An 11,626-nucleotide genomic window follows, 5' to 3' on the forward strand; every position below is an offset into this window, starting at 1 on the left:
ATTTACAGTGGTGCTGACCTTGCATAAATTCCCCCTTCTGTAACAGACGTTGGTTATGTTCACATGTTCCTCTATTTTCATCACTCAGAACAAAAATGGAAACGCTCATTCTAATCTTCCTCAAAAACCAGCCGTTAAATGTCTCCCCAAAATACTCTTTCTCTGAATACAGCTGTTAAAGGTTTGCCTCTAAACATAGAAAACATAGATTGAAGATACTGATAAAAAAGAAGTGTCAGCATTTAGGACCATGTTCTGCTCATGGAAGTGTTTTTTCTTTTGTTTTCTTCAGCTCAGCAGAAAAAATGATTGAAAAAATGAATAAAACCAAACCTGCAAGCCGGTTCACTAGTTTGCTCTCTTCTAGCGCGCGCGTATATATATATATATATATATATATATATATATATATATATATATATATATATATATATATTTTTTTTTTTAATTCCATGGTTTTGGGTTTATGTCAGACTAAGGTGCAACAGTATTATAAGAAGAATTGGTTGGTTCTTCATGGACTATAACTTTATTTTCAAAACAGGATGTGATATGGTCTGACTTCGGGTTTCGTGGAAGAAATGGACGGGAGAGTACATTGTGGATTGGCTCACTGGGGGCTCACACACCCTGTCATCTGGATTCGTATGGTTGCAACTTGGTATTCCAGGTACAAGGAAGGTAACACACGTGCCCATGCATGAGAGTGTGTGTGTCTGCGTGCCTAATGCACCTCTCTCTGTGTGTTGCGCAGGAATAGGAACCAGCACAGAGTGGGCGGTAGGACCCCAAGGTTTAGTCCCAGCCCCGTCCGGTCAGCCTGCCTCATGATCAGGGCAGATCTCTTAACCTCTGTTTCCTCCTTTGTGAAGTGAGGGGAACAGTTGAAATGGTAGTTTCCATGGTGTCTCAGCCATGTTCAGGGTAGCCTTCAGAAAGCTGATCCTAGCCCTAGCGGGTTTGGCTCAGCTGATGGAGCGTCCCTGTGGACCAAAGGGTCCCGGGTTCATTCTGGTCAAGGGCACGTACCTTGGTTGCAAGCTCCTCCCCAGCCCGGGCCCTGGTGAGGGCAAGTGCAGGAGGCAACCAATTATTGTGTTTCTCTCACATTGATGTTTCTCTCTCCGTCTTTCCCTCTTTCTTCCACTCTCCCTGAAAATCAATGAAAAAAGAATATTCTCTGGTGAGGATTAACAACAGAAAGCTAATCCTAGAATCTTAATTCAGTGAGATAGTGCTCTGCTTAGCTCTTTTACATAAGAGTCTGCATAATGTTTAAGCTTTTATTTAAAAGCAGGAACACCTTTCCTTCAAGCCTAAACTAGTAAGAGCGAGCAGTTTGTTGAAAAGAAGAGATTGCTGCCACCCCCAGGCCCCTGAGGCGATGGCAGGGAGCCTGGTTTGAGAACTGCTGGGCCAGAACTGCCTCTTTAAACTCTGAATTTTAGTTTGTGCCTAGCTGTAGACACTATGCAGTATTTTTTTTTTTGAAACTTGGGTCAGTTTTATATCTTCATCTATCTGTGGATCCTTAGAGACCTAAGAGCTAAGTCAGGTAATACTTTTGATAGCCCCTGGTTCTAGGAGCTATGTAGGAATGTAAGTGTTCCTGCCGTTGGGGAGATGTACTCCAGCTGTTGTTTGTGCAGCCTTATTTTCCCCTAATTAATGGTTCCGCAGTCTCTTCTCCTGGCCTTTCAGGGCTTTTATAGGGCAGCACAGAGGGAAAAGCAGGAAGGGTCATACGGGTCTTGCCTCCCAGGCAAATACTGCTTATTCTCCGTTCTTTCAGCTTGCCAAACCATGACGTTTTCTGATTAGTAAAAGAAGGTTGCATATTGTATGACATGGTTATCATTATTGCGCTTCCTTTGGGAAACACAGCTATGGGGCAGAGCGAGGAGCTGGTACCAGGAGAAGTCAGGAGAGCTGGGACCTAGTTCTGGCTCTACCATTGACTCTAGGCCAGTGGAAGACCCGAGCAAGTACTGGGTCCCTCTTCCACTACTTTGCAAGTGAAATTAGACTGGTGATCTCTTAAGAGCCCTTCTAACATCCTAATCATACTAAATACGCAACATTTTTCTAAACTAGTCATAGGTAAGTGGAATGGAGCAGCTTTATCATCTCTAAGGCAAAATGAGACATGAGTGTACACGCCCTAGTTTGAAAATGGCAGACAACTGCTTCCCAGTTCTTTTTTTTTTTTTCTTTTTAATATCCTTATTGAATTCAGAGAGGAAAGGAATGGGAAAGAGATAAAACATCAATGATGAGAGAGAATAATTTATTGGCTGCCCTACCACAACCCAGGCATGTGCCCTTGACCAGAATCGAACCTGGGACCCTTCAGTCTGCAGGCTGATGCTCTATCCACTGAGCCAAACCAGCTAGGGCTGTTCCCAGTTCTGAAATGACATGATGGCCCCAGTGGAACTCTATTGGATCATGAGAGGGCTTCAGGCTTTTCTTAGAACTCGGTGTTTTTTTTTTTTCTACCTCTCTCCCTTTGCTTCCCCACCAGTGTATTTCTGTGTCTCTTCCTTTTTGACACTTGCTCTTCCTTTACCTCCCATGTCCTCCCTCCATTGGCTCAAAGTATGGGTGTGTAAGTTAAAATTTATCACCTTCATTTTTCAAAAAATTTTCAAGTGACTGAAACTTCTTACAGTTTTCTCTTTTTGAAAACTTCTCTGTTATACTATACTATATTAATTATGTGGCATCATTTATGAATTTGTCTTTCTTAATGGATTAAAATAACAAATGTTTAATTTAAAAAATTTACCTAACGGGAAGAAGTATGGAAAGTAGAGGATAAAACTATATTGGTTACTCTGGATAAGATAAGAATAGAGATATCTGAAAGGGTGGACTTCGTTCTGAGTAGCTCTAGAATGAGGAATAGGAACAATTTATGAGGACTTGGATTTGGGGTAAGAAAGAATGACCTTTCAAACTACCCTGTTTCCCTGAAAATAAGACAGTGTCTTATATTAATTTTTGCTCCCAAAGATGCGCTAGGTCTTATTTTCAGGGGATGTCTTATTTTTCCATGAAGAAGAATACGGTACACATTTATTGTTAAATGAAAATAAAGGAAATTTATTACCTGTATAGGGTACGGTAGTACAGTAGTTATCAACACAAATCCTACAGTATCAAGAATTTACTCATTTATTCAATGACAATCATGTCATCATCTTCTGGAACATCATCATAACAACCCAATTCCTGAATTCCCTGGTGAATTTCTTGTGACTCCATTTCTTTCAGAATCAGTGGACCAAATCTCTCATGTTTAGCAATAGCACTGTCTTTAAATGAGTACTTCTTGTCAAGGTAGCCTGCTCGCAGTGCATTTGCAATGCAACTGTCAGTGATTTTCTCCCATAAATTCTTCACCCAAGTCACAACTTCTTGTAGTTTAGGTTTCACAAAGTTTCCACGCTGATTTCTCTCCATTCTATTTTCAATGTAGTCATTAATTTCCATGCACAAATTGTCTCTGAATGGCTTGTTTATTGCAATATCAAGAGTCTGGAGATAGGCCGTCATTCCTGCGGGAATCATTATCTGATTACGGTAAATTAATTTTCATTCTGAGACAGAGCCTGGGGCAGGGGCTTATTTTCGGGGGATGCCTTATATTTCACTCAGAAGGAAACCTGTAAGTAGGTCTTATTTTCAGAGGATGTTTTATTTTCGGGGAAACACGGTAGATCCTGTCCCAGCAACCGGCTGCCTCAGGGCATCATGAGATTATTCTTTGCTTCCCGCCCTCCCTCCACCAGGTTCATCACGGACGCCAGCACTTACTGAGAGGCGGGCCAAGTGACCACTGACATTGCTCCTCTATTGCTTTATGGATTGAATGAAAATGAGTAAAAAGGAATATTTAGCTGCAGCCTTCTTATATATTAGTTTTGTCTCCAGTTCAGAGTACTAATTTTTGTCTTCTTTGCTTAAATTAGGAAAAGATGGCATCTCTTTCCCCCTGAAGACACTCCTCTCCTTTATCCAACTAGAATCCCTTATGAAGAATCAAGTGTGTTTAGTAAAGTCAATGTTGTCAATCCTGATGGAAAACGTTTCCCTCAGTTCCAGAAAGCTCGAAGACATGTGGTTACACTGAGCCCAGGACAGGTAATGCGGCAGCTGTCCTTAGGCCACGTGCCCCTCCCTTTCCTCACCTCCCCCTAGTACTGGTACACATAAGAAGGGTTTCTTCCTTGGTGCTCTGCTATTGGAAGGTAGCTTTTCCAGCTGTAGGCTTCACATACATACTTCTTTGCTTCTCAGGTCATGGAAAGATGGGAGGGCTCACAGCTCCTCCTACTGGTAAAGAAGAGAATGCACAGTGGAGGAAGACAGCTCTCAAAGTCCTTTTTTTTCTTCTTTTTTTCATGAAGAGCAAGGGTCAAGGCATGGGTATTTGAGCACTTCTGGAACTTTTATTCGTGGTTCATATCTGTTCATCCGTGCTAGAACCCAGACACATATCATTGCAGTGCATCTAGGGGCAGAGGCATTACAGAGCCAGACTGATGTGTTTTTAAGCAAGATTTTTTCTTGTTTTTCTTTTTCTTTTTTTTTATTACAGCAATATTACTATATATTCATTTGTATTTTCTTTTTCTAGTATCTTCGGTTGGGCTTTTATGTTGATTCTGATATAAAAATAAAATGTCCTGAACGTGTGCTAACCATTCTTTATTTGGTTTTCAGGTTCTATTTGTTCCCAGACACTGGTGGCATTACGTAGAATCCATTGATCCTGTCACTGTCAGTATAAACTCGTGGATTGAATTGGTACTTTTTTTTTTCTTTATAATTGTATTCCCTGCTTTTAAGATACACAAAGCCTGTTTCTAAAATGTGGTGCTTAATTTTAACCAACATTCCAGTATTACTTTGTGTTGCTGTATCATAAATTACGGTATGTGTTCTGTGCTCTGTGGATGGATGTTGAGGGTGGAAATAGGATGGTTAGTGATGTGCCATTCTTTCTTTTCAGGGCACACACTGGGCCCTGAGGTTGGCTTACAGAGTCTTTTCCCTTGACCAGTGTTGTTAGATTGTGCGGGCCTGGCTGGATCTGCCATGCATGTCTCATGTTGCCAGTCCCATGTCACACCATCTGGACCAGAAATACTATTTCTTGATTCAGGGCTCTCATAATTAGTTGGACAATTCCCAGTCCTGGCTTGTGCATTTTCTCAAAGCAGAGTCATTCGGTGCTAGGTTTTTATCATTTCATTTCTGCCAGAAGCCTTTTCCCTCCAATACCCTATTTTTAGTCCTGGTTGCCTATCCTACTCGACAATTAAAATGGCTGCCCATCTGGCTCAAGTCTATCTCTTCTACCCAAAGCCTTGATTGCACCTATACGTTCTCTCACCAGAGGATTTGACTGCACCTGTGCCCTCTTTATTTTATTTTATTTTATTTTTTAAATATATTTTATTGATTTTCAACAGAGAGGAAGAGAGAGGGTTAGAGAGCTAGAAATGTCGATGAGAGAGAAACATCGACCAGCTGCCTCCTGCACCTCCCCCACCGGAGATGTGCCCGCAACCAATGTACATGCCCCTGACCGGAATCGAACCTGGGATCCTTCAGTCAACAGACTGATGCTCTATCCACTGAGCCAAACCGGTTTTGGCAACCTGTGCCCTCTTTAATCTAGGCCTTCAGTCCATCTCTGCTGTGCTCTCCGGCCTTGGTTGCACCTCCTCTCTTTGGCAGCTGCATTCTCCCCTCAGTCGGGCTCTTCTTACCCTTTGGGAATGGAAAGGGCTCTGGTGGAACTCACAGTAATGGAAGCTGTGTTTTGTGAGCTTAGAGCAGAGCTGTCTCCCCTGGGAGTTGGGTGCGAGGTGGGGCAGGAGATCAGTAGACTCACCAATGTTCAGCTTGCAGCATGCTGCATTGGAGTGGGAGCACATGCCAAGGCAGAGTCCTTGGAGTCCGCGTCCACTCCCAGTTCCAGTCACATCTGCAATAGCCCCAACAGATGTCGCTTCTCCCAAGGCAGCGCATCCTGTTGTTGAACACTGGGCTTGTCATCTGCCTGCTTATAGCCATACCCATTATTTCTGAAACTTTTTTTTTTTAATATATTTTATTGATTTTTCACAGAGAGGAAGAGAGAGGGATAGAGAGTTAGAAACATCGATGAGAGAGAATCATCGATCAGCTGCCTCTTGCACACCCCCTACTGGGGATGCGCCCGCAACCAAGGTACATGCCCTTGACCGAAATCGAACCCGGGACCTTTCAGTCCCCAGGCCGAAGCTCTATCCACTTGAGCCAAACCGGTCCCGAAATTTCTGAAACTTTTTTATTTTCTAAATATTTGAGGATACCTTTGATGTTCCCCCGTAATCTTTCCCAGGCTCAAAAGCTCTGCTTTATTGCACGATGTTTTTGTGTGACTTTCTTTTCAGATGCTCCACCATTTTGGCTGTAGACTTGGAGTTAGGTAGACTTAAGACACAGGTCTATATACCTTTGTTAGCTGTCTAACCTAGATGGTTACTTAATGCCATTAAGCCTGGTAGAACAGGGAAATATAATTGTATTCACTTCAATAGGGTGGCTATGAGGTTTACCTAATAAATTGGGCAAAACATGTAGAAGCATCTAATACAGTGCCTGGCATATGGGAAATATTTAAAAATAGAAATTGCCATGAGGAGAAAGAGCTGTTATGCTAAGCCTAGCCCTCTTAATGTTCGGCACCTAAAACTGAAAATCAGTGGAGCTTATTTGGTACAGAATAAGATTTCTACCTCACCTGACTTAGATCCTCAATTTCTTCAGTACTGCTTATCATACTACATTAACTTTTTTAGTAATCTAATCTCACTTGCGGTTCATATCCAGCTCTACAATACCCATGCTTTTTCTCACATGATCAGCTGCCACATCAGATTGCCCTTCATCCTGAACCTATAAAGCTGGTTCTTTAAACCTAAGTCCTATTCTTTAGTCGTCTCTCTTGGTTTTCATCATGTCAATTCGGTTGAACGTTCCAGCTTCCCAAGATAATTTTGAAATTTAGTCTTCTTTAGGTTTTTAGTGATACTCTTTCAGGCTGGCTTGTGCCCTTTTGGTATGTCACCACTAATCTTTGAGATTATCCTTGCTTTCTGGTACATAGTAGACACCTAAGAATTGCTTTGTACTTGCCGTGCCCCAAACTTGGAAGTCAATAATTTCTCCAAGTGGCCAAGGTTCCTTTTAGTGGGAATGGCATTTAGAAATCCATATTTGGGCTCTACAGCTGCTCATTGCTGCTGGTATCACTGTTTCCAGACTCTTTTAAGTGGCAAAGCTAGAATGTGATATATGTAGATAGATGATTGATTGGTTGGTTGATTGATAGAGATATACCTATACTTCTAATTCAAAGTTAACATGATAGGGATTTTTCTTATTTATTTCTTTACTTTTATCTCTTCTCTTATGCTGAATTTCTGGGTCCTTAATAGCAGTAACGTATTTAATTCTTTGTTTTATCCACCAGTGTTTTTTTCAGATGTCGAAGTTACAATTCCAAATTCTAGTACTCATATGTGACTTTCTTTTCAGAAACTATAAAACTTGTCAGTAAAATTTAATATTTTCTTGCATCCTTTTTATCGTTAGACTATATCCTACTAACTGGGTAAGAGTACTATTTTCAGTAGCCATCATGACAGAATGCTTTTCATTTGCGATTATGTTACTGACTTCAGTTTTTGCTCTTAAGACCTGCAACTGATTGGATGAGATCCACCCACATTGTTGAGGACACTCTTCATCATTTAAATTCAACTGATTACAAATATCAGTCACATCTAGAAAGTATCTTCACAGCAACATCTCTGCCAGTGCTGGACCAACAATTGGCGCCATACCCCAATCAAATTGACTTATAAAAATAACCATCACATATGGCAACTCTATATTGAACCTTTTGAGGAACTGTCAGGCTGTTTTCCAAAGCAGCGGCACCCTTTACAGTCCCACCAGCTCTGTAAGAAGATTCTGGATCCTCCACAATTTTACCAATCTTCTTTATTATATCTATCCTAGTATAAAGTGGTGTCACATTGTGAGGATTTGCTTTTTAAAATTTAATATTATGGTCCTAAGATTCATTTGTGTTGTCACATGTAGCTGTTCATTCATTTCACTGTGGTACATATTCCTGTGTTAATATATCACAACTTACTGGCTTATTGTTCTATTGATGGATAATTGGGTTGTTTACAATTTTTTACTTTTATAAATAGAATATTCCTGTACAAAAGTACAAGTTTCTCTAGAGAATATGTGTGTATCTCAAAGTGGAATTGCCGGTCTGTAGCGTATATAATACTCAAGCTTACAAGATAATGCCAACAGTTTTCCAAATGGCTCTATCAATTTGCACTTCCATCACCAGTGTGTAAGATTTCTGTCTGTCTGTGCACATTTTTCTACCACTTGCAATTATCAAACTCTCTTTTACTAGTTTCATAATTTATTTTCCCCCTATTTTTAATGAGGTTAGGCATATTTTTGTTTATTAGTCATATAATTGTTTTTTATTGAAATGCTCATCTTCATGTCTTTAGCCATTTAAAAAAATTGGGTCATTTTCTTTTTGAACTGTGCAGATTCTTTATATATTCTAGATATTAATCTCATATCGATTATACTAAATATTATAGGCATCTGGTTTGTTTTTTCTTTTATGTGTTTGAGGAACAGAAGTTAATTTTAATACAATTTATTTTATATTTATATGCTATATTTTATATTTATTGTATCTTTACATATTTACATGTCTTAGATGTTCTGTAGTGATCAAAAAAGGCAGAAACAGCTCTATTTAAGTAGCGACAAGTTTATATGAAATTTTCTCTCATTCCTCAAACGATTAGCATATCAACCTCTATAGGGATTATTCCTCTTTATTTATTTATTTATTTATTTATTTATTCATTTATTTTGCTTGAGACATGTCAGAGAATGGAAAAGATTGGAAAAAACATCACAAGGCAGTTCATACTAAAGGCCTATGCCTTATAGACAGGATATATACTTTAGTTTGGTTAGTGAAATATTCCACAGCTCTTCCAGATGTCAGATGATAGTGAACACATAAAAAACTGTGTTCTGCCATTCCTTCTCTAACAAAGCTTATGTTGATGAGAACAGAACACACAATTAAGGGACCCTACTCTCTGTTGTAAGCCATGAGACAGAGAGACAAATGAAAAGTGATGTTTTTATCTCAACTTAGGAAGAGGACCACCAAGCTCGGGTAGAAGAGGCAATCACCCGCATGCTTGTGTGCGCCCTGAAAACTGCGGAGGACCCACACAGCACCAGGGCCTGGTTGAACCCAACGGAGGTAGGCCCCCCTGGTTTCCATCATGGCAGTTGGTATTCTGTAAAAAATCAACCCAGGCAAGATTTATTTTCCAATTTATGTAACCACTCTAAAAGACTTCTCTTTTTCCTTAGGTTGAGGAAACATCCCATGAAGTCAATTGTCGCTACTTAAATAGAGCTGTTTCTGCCTTTTTTGATCATTACAGAACATCTAAGACAGCAGATGTCCAAGCACTCAGAACAAACGGGGAGCACATGAAAAAGGAAGAATTCAACGTGCATGCCCTCATGGAGGTAGAACAAACAGGTAACCAGAACTTAACCATGGGAACAGTAGGAGAGCAGGCAGCAAGTCCCTTTGGCCCTGATCTGGTTCCCGTACTACCAAGTTCTGAAGCACCACCCTCAGAAACAGAAAGCATGTTTAAAAACGATGGTAATGGCTTTGTCGGTAAAGACGGAGAGCACTTTGACAAATTGCACTGTTCCAAGAAGCAACGACTGGTGAGTGGGCGTGAGAATGAAATTGTTGAACAGACTGCTTCAAATAGTACTATGGGCCCTTCCCAAACATTCATTTCTACAGATGACTTACTGGACTGCTTGGTGAATCCACAAGTAATCAAGATAGTGGCACAACTTTTGATACAAGGAAGAAGCTTATGATTGTAATTGTAAATGACTTTTTCAATAATATTTTAAACATAGTTTTAAAATAGTGATTTTTTTTTTTAATAAAAGACGAAACAATGAAAAGTCTGTTTGCACAGGCTTGTAGATGTACTTGTTCTTACCTAGTTAAATTTCAACTTCTTGCCACCTTCTTGCATGCACATTGCTCTTTGCCCAAACTGATTCTTGGTTATTTGTGAGGCCTTCTTTCTGAGCCTTTTCCTTTCTTCTCCCATCCCATCTCAGCCTGTTTCCAAAGTAAGCCCCAAGTGTTCTCAACCGGAAATAATCTCTCAATCAGCCTTAAGCAGGGATCAGCCTGCTGCTTATTTTGTAATAAAGTTTTATTGGAACACAGCCATCGATTTGCTTACATATTGTCTATGATGGTTAGGGTTGTAGCAGCCGATTTAAGTAGTGACAGACATTATGGCCCATAAAGCTGAAGATCTTCACCATCCCCTTACAGAAAACAAAAATTGCCAACTCCTGGCCTTATGCATCCTCTGGGTAGATTCTAGCCTTGACCTGAAGCGATTACACTTCTAACATCTGCAGAATTCTTGCTATTAATCCCTGTCATCCAGAGCAGGATACCAATCAGGAGAAAAGTAGGTGGGGGGTCCAATATGGAAGGAACTGGGACATGTAGGAACACCAGTCCTGGAAACAAAAAGGCCTGGATGCTACTGATACCTGAAATTGACTAAAAGCTTGGTTTGGTGAAATTGGTCCCACTCATGACATTTGCCAAGATCTGGGGATAATGATTATCACTACTCTCTTAGTAAGAATTTAGAACTTGGAAAACCATATTGATCTCTGCGTAACCACTTGATAAATACATAACCAAAGATAAAGCCACCTTTTCGATGACCTCTCTACTGGCCCCATCCTTCTCAGTCTTCAGATTGAAAGTGTTAGTAAATTAAAAAAACAAACAAGCAAAAATCTGTCTTCCAGGAGAGAGCCAGGGAGGAGGTGTTGTGTGAACAGGACAGGAAAGGAGCATCTGGAAAAAACCCTTCTGTAGCACTTACCACCATCTGACCACTATATATTTACCTATTTACTTCATTGTTGTTTCTCTTCCCCAACCAGAACCTCACAAGATGAGGGTTTAGACTTTGATTATTGCTCTATTCACAGGGCCAGATCACTGACCAGAATATGGCAGGCATTCATTAAATATTTGACCGGTTTATTCTTAAAAGGATGCCTTGTTGGCAATAATCCCTCAAATACATTGGGGCAGAGGATGTTTTAGTCAAGAGTATGATGTCCCTGAACCTTAATAGGTATATCTCTATTTTTAAAAATATATATTTTATTGATTTTTTTTTTTTTTTTAAAGAAAGGACGGGAGAGGGATAGAGAGAAACATTGATCAGCTGCCTCCTGCACACCTCCTACTGGGGATGTACCTGCAACCAAGGTACATGCTCTTGACCAGAATTGAACGTGGGACTCTTCAGTCTGCAGGCCGACACTCTATCCACTGAGCCAAACTGGTTAGGGCGATAGGTGTATCTCTATTGAAGAAATAAACATATCTTGGTCTTCACAATTTTTATTTTGTATGTTT

General features: G+C 40.2%; 1 protein-coding gene across 4 annotated transcripts in view; it reads left to right on the forward strand.

The window, feature by feature from the left end:
• Positions 1–10,152, forward strand: part of HSPBAP1 (HSPB1 associated protein 1) — a 41,231-nt gene extending 31,079 nt beyond the window's left edge. For 2 of the 4 annotated variants that reach the window (XM_084871665.1, XM_084871667.1), the window contains exons 4-8: positions 545–681; positions 4,029–4,146; positions 4,729–4,812; positions 9,278–9,388; positions 9,502–10,152. In XM_084871665.1, coding sequence (XP_084727791.1) covers positions 545–681; positions 4,029–4,146; positions 4,729–4,812; positions 9,278–9,388; positions 9,502–10,035 — 984 coding nt within the window. In that variant the 3' untranslated portion in view covers positions 10,036–10,152. Of the gene's footprint in view, positions 1–544; positions 682–3,974; positions 4,147–4,728; positions 4,813–9,277; positions 9,389–9,501 lie in introns of all 4 variants that reach the window. The other 2 variants (XM_084871664.1, XM_084871666.1) reach the window with 1 other exon arrangement.
• The last annotated feature ends 1,474 nt before the right edge of the window (positions 10,153–11,626 follow it).

Source organism: Pipistrellus hanaki, assembly GCF_964339955.1.
Source record: "Pipistrellus hanaki genome assembly, chromosome: 2".
Lineage (NCBI taxonomy): Eukaryota > Metazoa > Chordata > Mammalia > Chiroptera > Vespertilionidae > Pipistrellus > Pipistrellus hanaki.